General features: G+C 42.7%; 1 protein-coding gene and 1 non-coding gene across 3 annotated transcripts in view; both read right to left on the reverse strand.

Annotated features, from left to right (window-relative positions):
- Positions 1-13,084, reverse strand: part of bcl3 (BCL3 transcription coactivator) — a 22,041-nt gene extending 8,957 nt beyond the window's left edge. Inside the window, exons 1-4 of one of the 2 annotated variants that reach the window (XM_036537919.1) lie at positions 13,013-13,084; positions 11,414-12,144; positions 8,327-8,486; positions 1,194-1,302 (exon numbers count right to left, since the gene is read on the reverse strand). In XM_036537919.1, the coding sequence (XP_036393812.1) occupies positions 1,194-1,302; positions 8,327-8,486; positions 11,414-12,116 (972 nt within the window). In that variant the 5' untranslated portion in view covers positions 12,117-12,144; positions 13,013-13,084. Of the gene's footprint in view, positions 1-1,193; positions 1,303-8,326; positions 8,487-11,413; positions 12,145-12,611; positions 12,734-13,012 lie in introns of those variants that run through there. The other variant, XM_036537920.1, reaches the window with a different exon arrangement.
- Positions 13,085-20,475: 7,391 nt separating this feature from the next.
- On the reverse strand, positions 20,476-20,547 carry trnac-gca. Its single transcript has one exon. It is a non-coding gene; the product is annotated as a tRNA-Cys (tRNA).
- Positions 20,548-21,026: the final 479 nt, after the last annotated feature.

Genomic DNA, 21,026 nt, shown 5'->3' on the forward strand with positions numbered 1-21,026 from the left:
CTACTGCCAGCAGCAGTTAGACACTGCAATGTTAGGCGTAGGAGTTTCAATAGCAGGTGTCAAAGAACAGTGGTAGAGTAGTGGTAGTGATAGTGGCAAACAGAATCAGAAGTAGCACTATCAACACTTTCCACAACTCTGGGATCGGTAGGACACATAATCATGAAAAATACAGTGTCGATCTAACTTTTCTGTCATTTAGATCATCACCGCTTGCAGCCACAGCCTGCCAAGACATTCTTCACTTCAAAGCTTTCACCGGGGATTTTTTCGTTGCTTGGTACTGGAAGAGGATATTCTCATGAATTTAACAACGAGAGTGTTTAGACGGCACAAAACTACCCTGTCCTCAGACAGGCAAATCAGTGTGGTGAAGGGTGTGTGTGTGTCACCAGGCAGGTTTAAGATTTTTCAGAACTCTCACCCGCAGTCTAGAAATCTGCTTTTCTGAAAAGAAAAAAAGGTCTGAAAAAAAATGTTGTTGAAGACAGGATATCACAGAAGCATGAACCTCAACGACAAAAAAAAAATAATCCCAGACATTACTTCTGGTAACTGGGTTGTCTCGTTCATAAAAACACGAAGGCAGGGTGATTTTTTTGGGCTTGGCAGACCTGCGTGGCTTTTAGTAAGTGACTGCCTCTAGGCTGTGGTAAGATGCAGTGGTCGGGAGAGAAACAGAATCTGAAAGTCTCTGGATGGGGGCTCTCCAGGACTGTTGCAATAATGCAGACAAGGAATGCTGTTTCTAGGGCGAATGCACAGACTGGCACAACTGGTTTGAGACACACCAGTGTCCGCACTGCCTGTGGTGTGAAATGGCACACTGCAGCCAGAGTTTCTGTGGTGTCATTGCCAGGCAGGAAGCACCAGACTTCCTCCTCTGTTCCTTTGAAATGGCCTGTCAGGCATCCATAGAGTGCTCACTGGGGATTTCACAGTGGGTTTGCGTATACTGTGGATGGGGCCTGGTTCTGCTGCAGCACAGCCAGGGTCATTTACTCAGGTCACAGACTGCTGCACTGTGGCTGCCCCCATAATGTTAGCCAAATCTTTGCTGTACTGTCTGTGCTGTGTCTCTGGGGTCACAGCGTTCCAAAGGAGTGCCTGACAACTGACTTGTCCAAATGAAGGACCCCCCCCCCCCATGTCCTCAAAGTGTGTGTGTGTGTGTGTACGTGCCTGCGTCTCACCTGTCTCAGGTTGTTGTAGATATCCAGGTCTTTGTTCGCCTGGACCAATGTGTGGATCAGTCTGTGGACCACAGCATCCTGCTCTTGCACCACTGCAATGTGCAGAGCCCTGCAGCAATAACGCACACATTTAACACACCATTCTACATTCTACACACCGGCCTCCGACAATACAGACATTTAACACACTTACTCACACAGGCACATCTACACAACCAACTTTCAATAACACACACTTAGCTGCAATGCACTAACTCCCACACTCCACATCTGCACACCAACCTCTGACAACACACACGTACAGCACGCTTATTCACACTGAGACACACGTTCACATTACTCCATGGAATCAGTACTATCAAAAGTACAGTGAGTGCCTGTTTTATCTGAAATCTTATAAGATAACTTTCCCGTTGGTGCAGGACAGCCACCTGAACATGCTTTGTGAATTTAGAAATCGTGAGTGGTTGCAGACACTCTTAAATCAAGTATCCTCTCACTTCTAATTCAATGCAAAAGGTAAATGAAACATTCAGACATCAGAGCAAGTGCAAATCAAAAAATGAGAGACTTTTGTGCATGTCATTTGGACATCTAATAAATTGTAAGGTAAGGAAATACTTTCAAATGTATTTGTTGTTTGTGGGTTGCTGCTGTGCAAACCTAATATTCAGATGTGTTTCATCATTTGCAAATTTGCTCAAAATGTCAAACTGAGAAACTGATTAGCCTAATAAAGTAATCAAGAGTGAAGTTTGGAACGAAAACCTACTTGCACATAATCCTCCAGGAATTGAGATAGACAGCCGATACACTGTTTCCTGCTTCAAAGCTGCCCAACACAGTGGTGTGGCAGCCATCCATTCTACACTGCATTTTAGTGGAGTTGATTTGAAAGCACTCAGCAACAGCAGGCACAGTAGATCAAGCCATAACAGCTTATCTAATAAAACACAGCTTAAACATCTCATTCACCAACTCAGCAACATAAAATCTCCAGATGGTTTTGACTCAGTGACGTTCTTACACGCTCTCTCACCGACCTATAGATTTCTATGTTGACAGACCGCCTAACCTTAGGACTGGTGGTATTACTGCCGGACAGACTGGGCCAACTGACACACTGCCTGACCTATGGCCTGATTCAGTGTCTGACTAACAGTTTGACCTGTATGACTCACTGCTTGCCACTGTATCCATGTATGCAATCAACACATCAAAGTGAAGGAATATTCATCTCAGCCTCAATCAAGACCTTTTTCCTTATCTCATCTCATGTTCTAATGTTAAGAGAAACTGAGGTAACAGCTGGAAGACAGGAATGCAAGAGAGGGGTTCTTCTGAAAATTTTGCATGTTTTTTTTTTCTTTTTTCTAAGGCAGCTTCCAGTAACAGCTCGACCTCGTTTGATGTCATTTCCTGTGCTCAGGGACAATGGTATGGTTCTTTCTGTTTTGAATAATAATCATTATTATTACTGATTCTGTGGGGGCTTTCTGTGGGTTCTCACTGTTTCTTTCATATAATTAGCTCTTTCAATGAAAAACCTTTTCTGAAAAAGGAAGGAACAAAGTCAGAGGTATTAAACAACTGTACATTTTAGGGACCTTTTCTGGCTCTATGATCATGTACATTTCTGTATTTAATGTGCTCTTAAGAAGGTTAAGAAGAATGGTTAAGGCTCTTAAGAAGAATGTTTTGCGTGTGTCTGGTTACCATGTTTGTGAATATGTTGCAGTTTTAAGTACAATTTTATATAAATACGACTGTTACAAATGTATTCCCACGTATTAAAATGGTGTTATTGGTCTCATTTAAGATTGCGATTTTTGATCTAAATTTGCATCCCCCTGCCTGAAATACCACACCGTTGAACTGTCAGCCCTACAGGTATTTGCATGTCTGAATGAAGGAAGGGAGAGGGCGACAAGCCGCTCAGATGCACAGAGGCAAAAATTCCCTGCACATGACCCACAGAGACAGCTGCAGCTCACGTGAGGAAGAACACCTCCACGCAGCGCGGCGCAGGGGCGGCGGCAAGCAGGGCACAGCAGAGAGCACAGAGCTGCAACACAGGCTCAGAGCACCGTGGGCTCGAGGGAACACACAGGGAGGCTCTGTGCAGACAGCCACAGTTGATCCGGTGTTGGTGGCAGTGTAGCACACCTGGAAAGGAGCAGGGCTTGCAACTAAAAGGATACCGGGTTCAATTCCCCACTAGGGTACTGCCGTTGGGCGAGGTACTTAACCCTCAATTGCCTCAGTAAATATCCAGCTGTATAAATGGATAACATGTCAAAAAAAAACTGTAACCTATGTAAGCAGATCTGGATAAGAGTGTCTGCTAAATGAGAATAGTGTAATAATTTAATGTAAAAGAAGCCATGGGCAGTGAAAGGTGAAAGGCATGCTGGTGCAAAATATAGAGCACAGGGGAAAATCCTCTGTGTACAGAGTTGAATAACTATCACGAAAAACAACAGGTCGATCCCTTGACCTTCCAGCAGCCATAGCGCAGTCACATTACTAATCCCCTGAGTGAGAAAAGGGCCCGAAAAGGAGAACTGCCATCTGAGTTTCTTACAGGTCCTCGTTACCATAAGTGTGATCGCATGAGGAGTTTACACCCAGATTACAGTAAACAGACCAGGCCTTCAAAAAAAAATTGCACAGAAGAAGAAAGTCTCACACACTTGGTAACTTTTTTTTTTTTTTTTTTAGCACTGATGCCACAGCAGTATGGCATTTTCAGTAGCAGTATGAGGATGTCCAGCTGTAAGCAGGACTCTCAGCTCATACAATGGAGCCTGGGTACACAATCCCCCCAGCATTTATCCATTGCGTCTAGACATTCAGTCTTAATATCAATGCAGCACTACTACATTATCCCTAACAACAAGGGATATCACTGAAGGGAGACACAGAGGGATATCACCATTCAGTGGCAAAGCCTTAACTATGGCAATATTGGTTAAATTATTACATTATTATTTACTATTATTATTATTACTTATTATTATTTATAACTCGTGCCGTAAATCCTTACCAGCAGTCCTACCTACTAAGAGCGTTACAGTGAGTTCCACAAGAATGTGACCATTAAATGACTCTTTGTAAGGTTAAGTTTAACCACAACGCACTTTGTCTTTTAGTTCGAACGGGGAATTTAAGAAAGTGTCGCTTCTTCTCATTTCTTACGCAACATTTTTAATTCATTCCAGCAACCACAAAAGCCATATTGTTATGTAAGAAAGGAAAAAAAAAACAATTTAGATTTTACAGACTAGTTTAAACCTGTCTGAAATAATGGACAGAGCATACTGCAGTCAGACAGGCTCTGGGGCTCTGAAAGAGTGTCAAGCTGCCAAATAAAGAAGAAACTAAGTAAATGATGCAGGTTTATTGGGAGGATTAGGATCCTCACCCTCGGACTCTAAAAAGACGGAGACAATGACAGAAGAAGTTTCAATGATGGAAGGAGAAGATGAGGACAGTTTCCAGTGACTTGGTTGATGTCATCAGGAAGTGAGACCACAGGGAATCGGGAAGTCAATGACAGCTCTCAGTAAATTGCAGCAAATATCATGTGATTTATATAATTTATGTTTTGATTATGGAAAACCACCCACACTGTCATAAAAGAGTATACATCTGCAAGAAATGTGAATACTCGAGTGGAACATAATCCAGTAGGATGAAGTTGAGTGTATCTGAGTATGAATTTGCAAACAGTGCCCCAGGGGTGTGTGAGTGTGAACTGCTATCAGTGTCTCATCAGCTGTAACACATGCGCTGCATGTCCATGAGTCTTCTTTCTTTGCTTGTCACTGGGAGATAAGGAAAGTGCTAACTGCTTTTTTCAAGGTAGGAAGCACAGCACTGTACTGTGCTGTATTGTACCGTCCCTACTTTAGACCACTGAGCCAAAGCTCTCTTAGACACAGAGAGTGTGGTTATCAAAATGAATAAACAGGAATAAACAACATATTCATTTCAAAACTTCAGCAAAATGAACTAAAACCTCAAGCAAGTATCGGCGCACTTCAAGTTTGATTTTCTATAGCCTCGAAAGAATCAAAAAGCCATGTAACCATGCAGCATGGTATGAGTTATCATTATTATCACAAAGTCACATACCCTAGCTGTATGGTACCCGTTATTACTTTATAATAATATTATTATATTACTATATAATAATAGTTCTGTTTTTATTAAATGAGTGGTGCCACAATTGTGACTGGGAACTACAGAGAGTGTCACCATTTTTCCCAGGGGGCTGTGCACCTCACCTCTGAGTAACATCACCCTGTGATCAGATAGTGCTCGACTCCCCCCCCCCCCCCCCCCTCTCTCTCTCAACACGAAACTGTGCTGTGCTCTCCTGTTCCTGGAAGCGGGGCCGACCGCAGCCCCAGATAGCCCCGCCGGGCTGACGCAGGAGCCCCGAGCAAAGGCAGAGAAGGGAGAGAGAGCTCCGCGGTGATGGCGTATGTGCGGCATCCTGTTGGAGGGGACGATGCGCGCGCCGCCGTATCCCGTGCGGTCAGGCGCACCGGGGCTGAGAGAAAGTGAGGTAAACACTGTCGCTTGCTACCGTAAACAGGGCTCTGGCGGCGCACCACGGCTTACCAGAAATGAGCCACCCGGCACCCCGGACTGGGAGCGCCACAGCCCTGTCACCTCCCGGCCGCAGACCTGCGCCCCGAGTGCCGCCCCTGATCAGTGCCATCGCAGCTGCCTGCCGCCTTTCTTCTCCCGCCTGCCTTCCTATTGAACGCCGCTGTGTTCACAGCCTTTAAGCTCCTTCACGTTTCAGCTGTTCGAACGTGTGGCCCAGCACTCCAGACTATGTCAGAACATCGCTTTTGCACCCGCACGCTCTGTGTGTGTGTGTGTGTGTGTGTGTGTGTGTGTGTGTGTGTGTGTGCTGTGACACTTCAATCACTGCTCAGGGTCTGGAGGAGATGGCGCAAAGCTGACAGTGCGCTATTGACAAACACATTAACACAGACCCTCTAACGCACTAATTACGCACATGTTCTGACCCACTCCCACTGTCTGCCCGAACAGGCAGGGCAAAGTCAGATACCCAGCGAGAGAGAGAGAAAGAGAGAAACAGAGAGAGAAGGAGCGAGAGATCAAAAGAGAGTGATAAGGACAGAAAAAGAGAGACACGGGCTATAGAGACAAGCGGTAAGGGAGGAAGTGAGTAGCGGATGTTTGGGTTTTTGAGCTCATTCATTTAAAACAACGCCCGAAGAACAGAAAGAGAGAGAGAGACACCTGAGAAAACCACAGTCACACATCCGATTGCGCTCTCACACAGGTTTTCCCGAAACTCAGGGGCTCAAAAGCGCTGAGAACAAGACAGAGTGAGAGCACCAACACCCCTCTGACGCAAGCACAGCAAAAACATACAGACAAGGGGGGTGGGGGGGCTGGGGGGGGGGGGGGTACTCTAACTGGAATCTCTTTCTTTTTGCTGAATCTTCATTTTTGCAGATGGCACAGAAAGTAGCTGGAGATGTTATTTACCAATAGCTATAAACAGGACATGCTCCCTCATGTCACAGAGGATGGAATAGCAGTGTTTTGAGGCTCAGGTGCAGTCAAACCTCTCTGCTGCTTTTTCCCTAAATCTAAATTAGCATGTTTAAGCAAGGGGTTTTTTTTTCAATATAAACTTTTTTGGGTGCAATAAATCATCAGAAATTTTGTTGTCACTGTAATCAACAAACCATTGTGCAATAATTTCAAATAAAATTAAAATTTTAATTTGCTTTGGTTGTCACTCAGTGATTAGGACTTCCACTTATAAAAACAGTAGACTTGCAAATGTTCCTTCTTGTCCAATACAAACACATTTCATTCATTTTGATGATCACACCTAGTCAATTCTGGTCATTGGCTGAAATCACCCAAACTGTGTTTAGGGAAAAAAGTCACATTTGTCTTTTAATTGCATTGAAGATAAAGACAAAGTTGATTTAATCAAGGGGTTAATATTGAAAATGCAGCAGGACTAAAAAGGACTATGAGCTCATTCAGGCATTCAAGACTCCTTTTTATCAAGTTTAAGCCTGTCCCTGTCATTGTCCAAAAAGAAATCTGAGTTTTTTCTTGATTTCCATAGTGACTGATACACTGTAATACCAGCTAAATGAACTATTTAATGAGCCTACATGCATTTCTCATTAATGTTTGTCTCTGTGTGCGTGGGAGTATGAGTGCGCGAGTGAGACTGAGGGCACTTTATGTGGTTTGTATACATCTGTGGTTCTGCCCCCACTGCACCCCCCACCCCCACCCAAGAAGCCCCAATCACACGCTTCCCCCCGTGAGACATGCAATCAAATATAGCAACTTGCAAATTCTCTCGCACATGCAAACAAACAAACAGTCAGAAGGATACATGACGTACACAGACACGAAGAGAATCGCTCACCGGGAACGCTCAGTAACACCAGGCCAAACACATGGGGCCAGATTCACACACTCAATCACAGAAATTCCCATTTTCAGCCACACATCCTTACTCGAAAAACACACACAATGAATCATAAAAAAATGTAATCAAGGACAGCAAACAAAGGAAGTGAAACAAACAGAATATAGTGTGGGGGGGGGGGGGGGGGTGGATGCAAACGAATGGAAATGAGAAACCCTTGCCACCCACCTCCACACCCCCCGCCCCCATCAAGCCCAGGTGAAGATCAGTATCTGGGGGTGACTGACTAGGACCATAACAAACAAAACCAATGTTATCCTGATCATCTCAGGTTACATTATATTACTGGCATTTATCAGATACACTTATCCAGAGCAACTTATACAAATTACATTTTTTCACATGTTACCCATTTATACAGCTGGATATTTACTGAGTTAAGTACCTTGCCCAAGGGTACAACAGCAGTGCACCAGCAGGGAATCAAACCAGCAACCTTTTGGTTACAAGGCCTGCTCCTTACCACTATGCTACACTTCTGGCCCACTTTTACCCCTACCTTCACACATCAACAAATCACCTACATCACACGCGCCCACAGTATACATAACTAAACATCATACCTCAGAATGTGAATTCTATATACAAACTGAAGCCAGAGGAGTTTCCAAAAAAGCTAACTTACGTATCTCCATCATCGTCCTGGCGTGTTGCCATGGCAGCATCTCGTGACAGGCGGTCCATCTCTTCCATGGGGGGGAGAGGTAGTGAGAGGGGTGTGATGGGAACATTGATGAGGACTTGGGGTACAGGACAGAGTGTGTAGCCCGGAAAAGGGACTCGGACTGGAGAGGGAAGAATAGACACACATGCTCAGAGAACGGGCCTACTCATTCATACAACCGCGCACACATACACACACACGCGCACACACACACACACAATGAGATGTACAACTGTCCCAGAATGGGACTGTGAGATTATGATACCCAACCCAGAAAAACACCTCTATTATAACAATTTAATCCTATACCTCAGATTTCTGTTTAATACCTTATTTTACTGAGAAAAGTGAAGAAGGGTTGTAAAAAGGGTTGAAGAGTTCATTGTTTTTTGACAACTGCAGTGATACTGATAAAAAAAATTGAAAAGAAAAAATTGCCTTTTGATTTCATGTCTGTTTTAGCCATAGTACTTAATACCTTTCTCCTTGAACTTACTTTCATTGAAGGCTCATCATGAGGATGTGAGGCAGAATTTTTCAAGGGCTCGGGCTACCAGTGAGGTGGTCACTTGAGAAATGGTTTCATAAAACTAACTCAAGTGCAACTTACACCAAACACTGCTAATATTTTGCAGCCTACATTTGTACTCATTTGAGTCTCAGTGAATAGCCATGAATGACTACATAAAACACTGATTCCTTCCCATAGGCACTGCCAGGTATAGTAGTAAGAATCTTCCACAAGTAATATTAGGCCAACAGGCAGGTTTGTCACTTATTGCTAGACCTTACTGGTCACGCTATCAATATGGAGATTATAAAGACAACAAGTTATGTATTGACAATACCTCTAGCTGGGTATTTCAGTAGACAAGTAAAGAAAAATGTTCTCTGTTTGGTAACTATCAAATTTAACATCATGGTATGATATAGTAGACAGCCAATCTACTGGGGCATCCCTAAGGCAACGAGATACTTGTGGTGCAGTATTCTGAAAAATGCTGCCAGGGGCAAAGTGTGTTATGCTGAAGGAGCCTATATGTGAAGAAAGAGAAATATGTGCTGATTAATGTGAAAGAAGGTATCCCAGGGTCTCGTCTGTTGCTGTGTGGACCTGCCAGTTTGACCTGAAGACCTGGTGATGGACCACTCACATTTGCAACAACGTTATAACAATGTTGTGCAGGTGTTTTGCGGTAAATGGCTGGCACAGCTTGTCCAGTCACACTAGTGACCAAGATAATACTCACTGCTCCAGGTGGATTGTGCCTGACATAGATGTGCACATCTCAGGTCATAAAAGGTCATAAAACAGATTAGTCTGTTACCCTTTAAGGTCTCTCACCTAAAGCATATTATAGGCCTTTACAGAAAGGTGCAAATATGCCTATTAAAATCAATAACTGTTAATTGAGTGATTGAAATGAGCTTTAAAATGTCTTTAAGATGAAAATTAATCATAGATTAGGGTGGTGAAACATGAAAAATCTCCCAAGGTAGAACTCAGCAACACATGGAAGTATTTCATTTTACTAGTTGAATGATAAAAACCCAAGAGGAGAATGTTCACAGTTCACAGTGTCATTGGTAGGTCCTTGAAATCACTGTAATATACTTTACAAGCCATGAATACATATCCAATCAGACATGAAACTAGCAAGTCATGGTGTTGAAACAGTTCAATGCATTGATTACACATTTGTCTGACAAAACATCACATAAGTCTGGTTTTAACTGTAAGCTTTTTGTCATAAATTATACAGAACTGTGTTTCAGGCTGAAGCACATGACAGACAATGTGTTTGTAACAGCTAAAGCAAAACTGCATTACATCATTTCTGAAAGTTCAGGCCAAGCTAGCTTACAGTGCTTGGCTCACCTCCGAAATGTGTGACTGTGTGTGTGGATGTGTGAATACACTACTATATAAATTCTGATACACAGCCAGTGGCTTAGTGGCTCAAGCATATGTTACATTATTGCCATTTATCAGATGCTCTTATCCACAGTGACTTACATAGGTTGCAATTGTTACATTTTACCCATTTATACAGCTGGATATTTACTGGGTTAAGCCCGACAGCAGCAGTGCCCCAATGGGGAATGGAACCAGAAACCTTTTGGATACAAGCCATGCCCCTTTTGACTATGCTACACTGCAGCCCATACACTGTTTGGAAATATAAGAGGCAGTGCCAAATAATAGGTATGCAGCCCTGGAGATGGCAGTGTGCAGGAAGAAGAGATTGCAATGGTTGGAATGGTAAAGTAATGTATAACCGCTATGGTAAGGAACAATCGTCTCAAAAATAGTAATCATGTCAGGTGACAGTTGGGGTTGTGCAATGATGCGACATCCCAGCACCTTTGTGAAAACAGCAGTATGACCACAGAGCCATGGAGTAACCCTTGTTGTGTTTAAAATTTATTTCACATACGTTATGCAGGAAGTGAAAATACCAGGAGAATCCAAATGCTGACCCATTTCGTGTGTCGCAACAGCCCGTAAATCAGTGAACTCAGTAGTCATTCCTCTGCTTACTACACAACGTTTCAGTCGTTTCGCAATGACTAAACAGAGCTACAAAGGCCGGACCTGCCCTGACTGCGCAATCCTGTGTCTATCCAACACAATCAACATTTCAGTCCTCTTTCCCTCTTGACCTTCACCCTGTTACTAAATACTGTCCCCCAATGTCATCATTGGTACAACTGCTTGAACAAAATGTTACTTCAGCATTTTTCATCATCTTAGTGAAATAGAATGCTACTACATGGCTGTCGCAAGTATTTTGCTACAGTATGAACAAAGACAAAACATAATTGTAATAATAACCTTTCTGGTGGTATTGCACAGTCTTCCCATATATTTTAACATGAGCTGACAACAGACCACTTGAACATGACTGTGGAGACACTAACTTCACTATTTCAACCTCACTCAGATGTAACCTTATTATGTTTTTATTAAATTCATTAATTTCTTCATTATCAAATTCATCTACACTGCCTTTACACAATTGTCTTTTGGGATGCATGGTCACTTACAGTAAGGTGCATAGGCTGGTAAAGGTGCATAGGGCTCGGTGGCTGGCCTCCTGTCGTCCTGTCCATTAGTGGTAAAGGGTTGCAGTGCCACTGGAGGGAGGTAACCGGAGTCTTTTGGTGCATTTCTCTTCGGCATCTTCGGCAGGCCCGGGCTGCATCTGAACTCTTCGTCGTGAATGGGGGACTGAGGGATTTCGCCGACAGGGGATGACCGTTGCAGACCCAGCGTGTCTCGTTCAGGAAAATGGCGTTTTCTGAAAGGGAGGCTGGAGGCAGATTTGTCCATTGGCTTCGGGTCGCCGTCAGCCATGGTTCTTTCCGCGGCGCATTTCGTTGGCGATAAGGGCGACGCTCGGTGGGGTGACCTGGGCCGAGGAAGAGGGGTCACGGGAAGGTCGTCGGGAGTTCTCCCTGCCTCCTCTTTGACAGTCTTCATTGGCACTGCCCTACAGTGATCATCCAGCCTCTTTATGGCGGAGTGGTTTTCCACGCCGTTGCTCCATTTGGGATCCACTCCTGGGTGAAAAGACTCGGTTTTCACCTTTGCCACGCCGTTGTCCGTCACATGACCATTGTGACAGAAGGCCCTGTCCAACTGAGGTCGGCCCCTGCTGTCCTCCTCGCTAGCTTTCCCTTCGCGAGGTTTAGTCGTCAGGTCCAGGGGCGCTGTCGTCCCAGTAGTCTGTTGATTGCTCATGGTCATGATCTTCGGTCTGGTGTCTTTTTCTTTTCTATTTTTTCAAATTTTAAAATTAATTTTAAATTGCAGTTCAGCTCTTGAGAAAATATGCATCTGTTGTCAGAATTTTGAAGGTGCCATCTGAGGTAATCTGCAATGGGAAGGACTCCCAAAATAATGGACAGACCAAAAACCCATCCCAGAAATCATGCACCTAAACAAGTAATTCCAAAATGAATAATTATGAAACAGATTATACTGTCATTCCTAAACAAGCTTCTTTCTTCTTCCTCTAGACTTACTCACTTTAATTGAGAATGAAATATCCAATCCTGAAAAAAATGTGCTTAATATATGGTAAAAAAGAAAAAATGAAATGCAAATAACAAACAAAAATGCCTATCTAATCAAGCAGATTTTAAAAACAAGTGTAATTGTCTGCATTACACAGACCAAAAAAAATGTTATAGTTAAAACAACGCATAGCCACTGCAAAGCATGATCAAAATCTCATTTGACCTGTGTAGCCTTCAGTCCTTGGTATGTCAGTTGACAGCGCAGTGCACAGCAATACAGGCAGAATGTGTCCATTCGATATCCGTTAAAGGAATGAGGCAGTTCGCGTTTACTTCTCACTTATGATACTAATGACTGAAGCCAATTTACGACTCAGTCCTCTCTCGCTCTCTCTTTCTCTCTCTCTCTTTCTCTCGCGCGCGCGCTCTCATTCACACAAGTGGGGCTTTCCCTCTTTTAACTCTTTGTGCAGTGACGATTTGACTAAAGCCTAAAACAATAAAGCAGACCTCTTGGTTTGTATATTGCAATATTTAAAAAATGTTTATGCAATAATGCAAGAAAAAAAAAGACCGAGGAGAATCTGGAAACGTGGAGATTTTGCTTATTTGCCAAATACTCACCGTTCGGTAATTTCAGTATGAATGTGATAATAACGCTGACGAGTATGTAACTAGCGGTTAGCCAACTAATATTGAATTCAAGTTTTTCATCACGATGGTCAATCTTATTGTGGTACTATTAACCGGACGACCCGGAAGCGTCAAAACGAGTTATTATTAACTCTTCGTTGGGAACTGGTATGTGCCTGTAAGACACGTCTACATGGCTCAGCAAAGGGAAGCGGTAGCTACCTATCTCCGTGTTCATCGCGAAAGGCTTTTTGTAAATGTTTGTTACTGTGTTTTGCATGCTACCATGGTAGGCTGTGTGAGGGCTTCAGTGTGCGAACAGCGCAGGTGTTCTCGGTGAATTTGCTTTGTTTTGCTTCGGGCCACCGTATTATGTTTTGTTTCGCTTGAATGATGTTTTCTGAGGTAGGAAGTGAGCAGGGGATCTCCCTCTTGCTGTTAGCTGGAAGTCAGCGTTTCTCCCTCATCTTGGGCATTGCATGCATTTACTGGATTGGTGGTGTCGACGGCGGCCGGGGGGGGGGGCAAGTTCCATCTGGTTCACACACTGACCTCCTGGCCAACAGCTGACGCTAGTTAGCTATGTTTGAACACTTTGTTCTCTCGGTATGGCTGACATACTGATTGGCGGTCTGACCAACAGAAAACTCGTAAAAGCCGCTGACTTTACGTGGCGCAAGCCACAGTTTACGTCCTGACTGACATGCTGAGTCAAGTGACCGAAGTCTGATTTTTTTCCCCGCATGAGAACGGACGGAATGCAGTATGCAGTATCCACCTGACTCATTTGCACATCTCGTAACTTATTAAAGCTTTCTGAGCATGCCCTGAATGCTGTTGTGGCTTTTACGCTGGCTACTACAATTTAAAACTTCTCACTCACACCTGAACTTTCTACGCATGACTAAATTGGATGTTAGTGATTACTTCAACCAGTCTTTTAAATTAGTCGTGGTGTCTGCTTTTTTTATCCTGGTCACAGGTGGGACAGAGGTCTGATATGAAGTCATTCCTCCCAGTTCAGCCTCACACTTTCTGCCTTGCTCTCCCTAACGTTCTGCCTTTCTGCGTTTATACAGTGCTAGCACCTAGTGGTCAATAATTACAACTGCAGGCTGATACACAAATCAACGGCGATACATCACTAACAGTACGGTGTAATGCCGGTCCACAGAGGTACGAAGGGTTTTTATAGTATGTGTTTTATGTGGATTACAGTTTAGCTCACAGTGTGTGTTTGTCACAGCTTTTGGCCCTGATGTGTTTACAGATTTCTGCCCCAGGGCATTTGTGTGGGTGGGCAATTGGGTATTTTCATAAGGTACCCAAGTGTGACCAGTTCAGCTGGAAAGCACCCCCCATCCCCCCCAATCTATCACCCTCTTTTTCTGTTCCACTGTGACTGTCCGCAGGGACACACAATCACTTTTTACACCCCCCCCCCCCCCATTCACTCATTTTTTTCCCCCACTTTTGGTTCTCCTTAAGTCATCTGTCATCACTTTTCATTCCGTCTCATTACATTTATTCAATTATCCCATTTTACAGTCCACCTGATCTCTGCCTTTCTTTCTCCTCTGTCATTGCAGACCATGAAGCAGTGAGTGCTTGTATATATTTTCTTTAATTAAGCTTTCTAGTAAACAGTGTTTATCTAATTATAAAATCTGATTATATACAGTCATAAAATATATTTAATAAGAAAAGAGTTCATGTTCATAATTGTCCTGTCAGTCCTCATATTGTGTATCAGCGTCTATCCCTTTAGTGCAATATCATATTGTCATATCCATCCAGTTGCCTTGTACAGTCCTGCTCTTTCTCCTACCCCTCCCCACCCCCTCTGCCCCCACACTATCTCTACCCTGCCCGCCCCCTTTCTCTAAGGGCTTTAGTTACCTGGGTGAATTTGGGACTTTCCACTGATATATTGAGGCACGGAAAGACAAACTGAAAATTAGACTTAGCGTTAAAGTCCCTAAAACACCCTGACACTGCACAAATCTATGCAGCTGTTCTTCATTGACATGTCCTGTCAGTTGCACTGGGTGGAATGGGAGGTTATACTGTACAGGCTACCATTAAAATGTTGTTATCCAGTAACTGCCATACACCAAAGCTGTGTGGATATCTTTTTGAGCAGGGTTAGCACCTTACCATACTCCATGGAATGGTATTTATGTAGAGCCAGTATTGTACTATGGCTGTTACACCAGCTCCAACTATGAAAACCACACTTTACATTAGTTCTCAGCGATGACCTAATATACTATCAGATGGCCTCTTGTTGTAAATTATTCTGTACATCAACGTTGTCTTTTCACATTGTCACTAATGAAAACCCTAATGCAAATGTCAGTGTAATACCAGTTCGCACACCAGCCCAAAACCTAATTACATGACCTACACTCTTTACCCATATGCATGTGAAATCTCCTCACTGCCACTGAAAATTTGTGTAAATAGAAGAAAGGCTTCTGTGATCTCAAGCATTGTGTTCCATGATTAACAGCGCGCTATACTGAAGTACAATTCAGTTCACTGACTGACTCACTGATTCACTGACTGAATCAAAAAGAAACATTTCGTTCTGAGGAGGACTCGTGAATAAGAACCAGTATCGATCGTGCATATCTCTGTCCAGGCTCTTGTCATCTCAAAGCTGGACTACTGCGATGATCTTCACTGGCCTTCCTGCACGCACCATTACGCCTCTGCAGTTGATACAAAATGCGGCTGCGTGTGTGGTTTTCAATCAGCAGAAGAGGGCCCACGTTACACCTCTCTTTGTCTCGCTCTCCTGGCTCCCTGTAGCTGCCTGCATCAGGTACAAGGCCTTGTTGCTTGCGTTCAGAACAACTAACAAAACTGCACCTACCTACCTGATCGCACTACTACGGCATTTTGTGGTCCCATCACATCGCAGCACAAAATCACCCGATCACCTGAATCGCTACCACCTAAAGCAATTTCTTATGTCCTAAACTCCATTTTCCTTTGAAAAATAAATTATGATTCAATGCAGTTGTGTTTTTACCAGCTAACCTGTGCCTTGACTGGCCAACCATTGAAACTTGGTCATGCAGCACTTCTAATATTATGACTCTGTGTATGGCTTTCGCTTGTGTTGTACTCTGCCTCATTTGTAATTTAAAAGCATCTGCCAAATGAATCAATGTAAATGTAAATATTACAGTAGATTACATTATTGTCAATAAGTAGACCTTATTATCCAGAGCTACTCTTTATGTGCATCCAATAAAGTAGCATGAAAAGCTGCACAAAAAGGACACCACTGTTCACATATAAATAAGTGTTAGTGCCAAACATTATGCAGAGATTACAAGTGCATGCCTAGGTCAACACATAAGTACAATATACACTATACCATTCCAAATGTAACGCCAGCATATACCATGAAGTAAATCTCCAAATAAGTAATTGCAAATAACCCTGAAATGTACTTCCACATAGATAATTACACATAGAAGTAAGGAAGGGTCAAGTTTTGGTTGGGGGGGGGGTATAGAGTTGGGTCTTCAGTCTGTGAGGGAATATGGCTAGCATCTCTGCCGTTCTGGCCACAACAGAAAGCTTGTTCCACTCTATAGGGACCAAGGCAGACAGAGGACATGGCTGGAATGTGGGGTTCCCAGAGGAAGGTACAGCCAATCATCCTGGAGAAGCTGTGTGCAGTGGCCTGGCTGATGAGTAGGGTCTGCTGGTTGATTGAAGATCAAGGAACCATTCCTCACACTGCTTGGTAGGCTAACTACCAGGGTTTTGAAATGGATGCGAGCTGTCAGTGGTAGTCAGTGGAGAGAGATCAGGACAGGCCTAGCACCAGGAGAAATTACAGAGTGGTGCAATTGCAACCCACAAGGGGGTGGGGGGTGGGGGGTGGGAGGGCACAAAAAGTCATAAATATCAAATGTAGACATCGGGCTATAAGGAGACAACTGGGGGTGCACTGAGGTCTGTCTGGGGATGAAATGCCGCACCCCCGTAGCGCTCGGCCTGGATCAGGATGAGTAAGATCTGAGATCTGAGAATTTAGGAATATTTTGGACAAACTGAGCAGCAGCATTCTGAATGAGGTTTGTTAAGGTTTGGGTGATGTTCAGGGCTTTGAATTGAAAAAACTGGAATATACAAAAGCTCAGTCCTGGCCAAACTGAGTCTCAGGTGATGGTTATACACTCGCAGTGAGACATCAGGTAGGACAGCTGATGTGCATGACAAAACCTTTGTATCCGACAGGGGTAAAGGGAGATACTGTTGGATATCTTTGGAATTACAGTGATATGATTAGCCATGGGAATAAATGACACAGCCAAGTGATCATATATATACAGAGAGAACAGAAAGGGACCAAGGACTGAACCCTGAAGGACTCCGAGAGGTTGAAGTGGCACCTATCAGGTGTGCTGGAGAGGTGCCACTGAAATCCAATTGAGAATGGCACCTCAGATAGATAACATGGCAATTTACAGTGTCAAAAGCCAGAGAAAGATCTAGAAACATCAGGACAGCAGATTGGGAAGCAGCCCTTTCAGAGTGAAGGTTATTTGTAACAGAAAGAGGGGCTCTTTTAGTAGAATGACCGGCCTTGAAGCAAGCTTAATTGCAGTCATGCAGGACATTCTGCATGAAAAAGTGTGAAAGCTGATTAAAGGCAGCACATTCCATAGTTTTGGAAAGGGAGAAGGAGCACTCGTTTTGGAGGGCAGAAGGGTCCAGTATTGGTTTCTTGAGCAGAGGCGTGCATTTACCTGCTGCAAGACAGAGGAGATACAGCCAGTGGTCAGGAAGTTCTTGATAAGCGAGGTCATGAATGCAAGAATGTATGTGAATCTGCAGATATCTATGTATATCTAGTATATGTATATATATCTGCAGGTGCTTCCTCTACAACAGAATCCATGCCTTCTTCAACCCAACTCTTGAATCCTGGCCTTGGGCCTCTCACACCTGAACAACTGCCATTCCTTCCTCATCAGTCTCCCTGCCTGTGTGATTAGACCCCTGCAGACCTCCATCCAGAATGCACCTGTTTGACTAGTTAACATACTGTATTTCCAAAGTATTCCCATGTGTGACCCCCCTCTCCCTCTACTGGCTGTTGGTAGGAATTGCATCTATTTAAAAATTTTGGGTTTAGTTTACCAGGCAGAGCAAAGAACAGGTCCTCAGTGTTGTCAGCAAACTCAGACCTATCAGGCATCATACGTTACATTATTGGCATTTAGTACCTTGTCCAAGGGTACAACAGCAGTGCCCCAGTCGGGAATTGAACCGGCAACCTTTCAGTTACGAGTCCTGTTCCTTCACCACTTTGCCACCACTTGTCAGTCATGTTTCAATTGTCTGTCATATTGCCCTAATCAGTCCACTCTGCAATGACTGCTCATCCCTCCCCTGCACAATCACACATCCCAGTCTCTCCCAATCTGTTTGAACCCTGATGTGGTGGCATGAATCTCCCAACACAACCACAAAGCTGATGGCCATATTGTGTTACAGACTGAAGTCCTACCTCTTTGGATTATGGTTTGGCTCTTCCATTAGTTATAGCACTTGAATATTGCACAAAGGTGCTTTGATACTATTTATTGGGATCTGGATATTGTAGCACTTGTTCTGTATTCATTATGGTTTCACACTCTTGTTTTCTGCTGTTTATATGCTGTTTTAAAAGATTTAAAATAAAATTTTGTCATTTTCCTGTGTATGTTGATCCAAATAAGAGTGCCTGCCAAATGACTAAAGGTTAAATTAAATGTGCTTGATAAGACAGAAAATTTTATCTTTTCTGCCCCCTGGAGGACAAGTATGACAAAATTTCAAAGTTTAAGTTTTATGCCTTAACTAACACCAGACCAAAGCCAAATTTGCAGAATTATACCATCTAGTGGTAGAGTGGTCACACAACAGGTTCCCAACAGGACACAATTGATATTACTGTATCAATGATCATTTAAATCTAGACTATTTAATGGATCACTGATAAAACCCAACACACTTCTATACTGTACAAGCAGGAGAAAAAGTTGTTTTCAAAATAATAAGGCAAGTTGCCACAGTTGGCACAGTTCATAGTTTTGTTTGAAAAACAAAAATCAGCTTTAAAACACCAAACTGTAACAGTAATTAAAACATTTATGATGATATATGTGACTTTCCATGATTTGTGATCTTTGGCAAGGCCCAGGTTCTTTTCAAAGGGTTTTACCAGGAAATGGTGAGGTCACCATCATGGTAAGAAATACGGTAAGATATTTCCCAATATGGTGAGAACACATGATTTTTTAAAGCACATTCTTGCTTAACAATACTTAATCAGGCTAACACGCTGCCCACCTCTTTTACCTGGTGATTTCCAGCAGTAGAATGCTGTGTCAAAATCAGATACCATGTGTACCAATTAGTTTAATCATAGGTTCATTACAGAGTGCTCCATGAATAGTTGTTTTCATGTTCTATACCTGTGTTAAGCTAAACATTCATGGTTCAATTCAAAATGTGCCACCAATAGCTGTCACAATCCAGCTGATATGACATGCTCTGGAAGCATGTTCTGCTTGAACATAAGGTTGGCACAGTGCTGGATTCCTGTCACATACACCAATTAACTCACAATCAAAGTCATAAAAATATCCAACAAAATCTCCCACCAAAATATGTATCAATTTAATTCATTGACTTTTCTTTTTCTATAACACAGTATGGCATGTCTGTGATGTCTCTATGAAAACTGCTCAGCAAATGTAGCAGTCAAAAGCAAGAACTGCTTGATTCTCTTGTGAATCACATCCTTCCCATTTTGACATACTAGTAGTAGTGGACATATCTAGACAAAATGCATGATCTATTCAGTTTGCAAGAGAATTTTGACCAGCAGGAATTTATAATTTAAAGAATTTATAATTTTTATAAATGTACAATATAAGAAGATGCTACTCATTGATATACTTCATACACATTACTCTTCAGGTCTATAATGTGTGCTATAATGCACAAATGATGTTGATTTGAGCCTCTTGATTTCCTTCAGATTAGTTGTGAAAGACAGATTCACAGCCTTTTCCGTTGCCCTTTTTGCATGTTCTGTTGTTCACTTAATTTATGCAGTACTTCATCAACACTGTTATCTGTTGTTATCTATTTATATAGGTGGATATTTACTGAAGCAATTGTGGGTTAAGTACCTTGCCCAAGGGTATAGCAGCAGTGCCCTGATGGGGAATTGAACCAGCAACCTTTCAGTTATAGTCCAGGTCCTTAACCACTATACTACACTGCTGCCCAGAGATTTTGTGCAAATGTCCCTGAGGGTTACACCTGCCCTCGCAGCCTCCTTCATATGTAAATTTAATCAGCACTGGTATCAACAGTTTGCCTCTAATATCAGATACTCTTATTTCTACTGTATTGTAATGATAACCTCAAAAACAAGGGGGCACCTGGATTTGAACCAGGGACCTCTTGATCTGCAGTCAAATGCTCTACCACTGAGCTATACCCCCATTCGCTTCCAATTGAGCTATGGTGGATTTTCAAAAACTATTTAAAATAATTGCAAAATATTTTACAATTTATGCACTAGTAATCTGGTATAAATTTGACATGTGTAGCTTTAAATTGGTAACTGTATAAGTACAGTTGCTGTATTTTATTATTCTCAATAGATATAATTTCATTACAAAAAACCCTAGAAGCTGTGTAGGTGGTGCGCTCCAGAGTAGATGAGTAAAACAATACTTTATTGACCTGACCTTCTGTCAGAATGCAAATCATACAGTACTGATCTACTATATTATATTATATTATATATATGTATATTATATATATATATATATATATATATATATATATCAAAGCAAAGTTTATGGACATTCTCTCTTTCTTTATCAGTGGAAAGGAATTTTATACTGTCTTAAAGGTAAGGTGTAAGCAGTTTGACCTATATATGGTACACGGATTGGTACGTTAACTTTTCTAAAAA

The sequence above is a fragment of the Megalops cyprinoides genome, chromosome 10, assembly GCF_013368585.1.
Source record: "Megalops cyprinoides isolate fMegCyp1 chromosome 10, fMegCyp1.pri, whole genome shotgun sequence".
NCBI lineage: Eukaryota > Metazoa > Chordata > Actinopteri > Elopiformes > Megalopidae > Megalops > Megalops cyprinoides.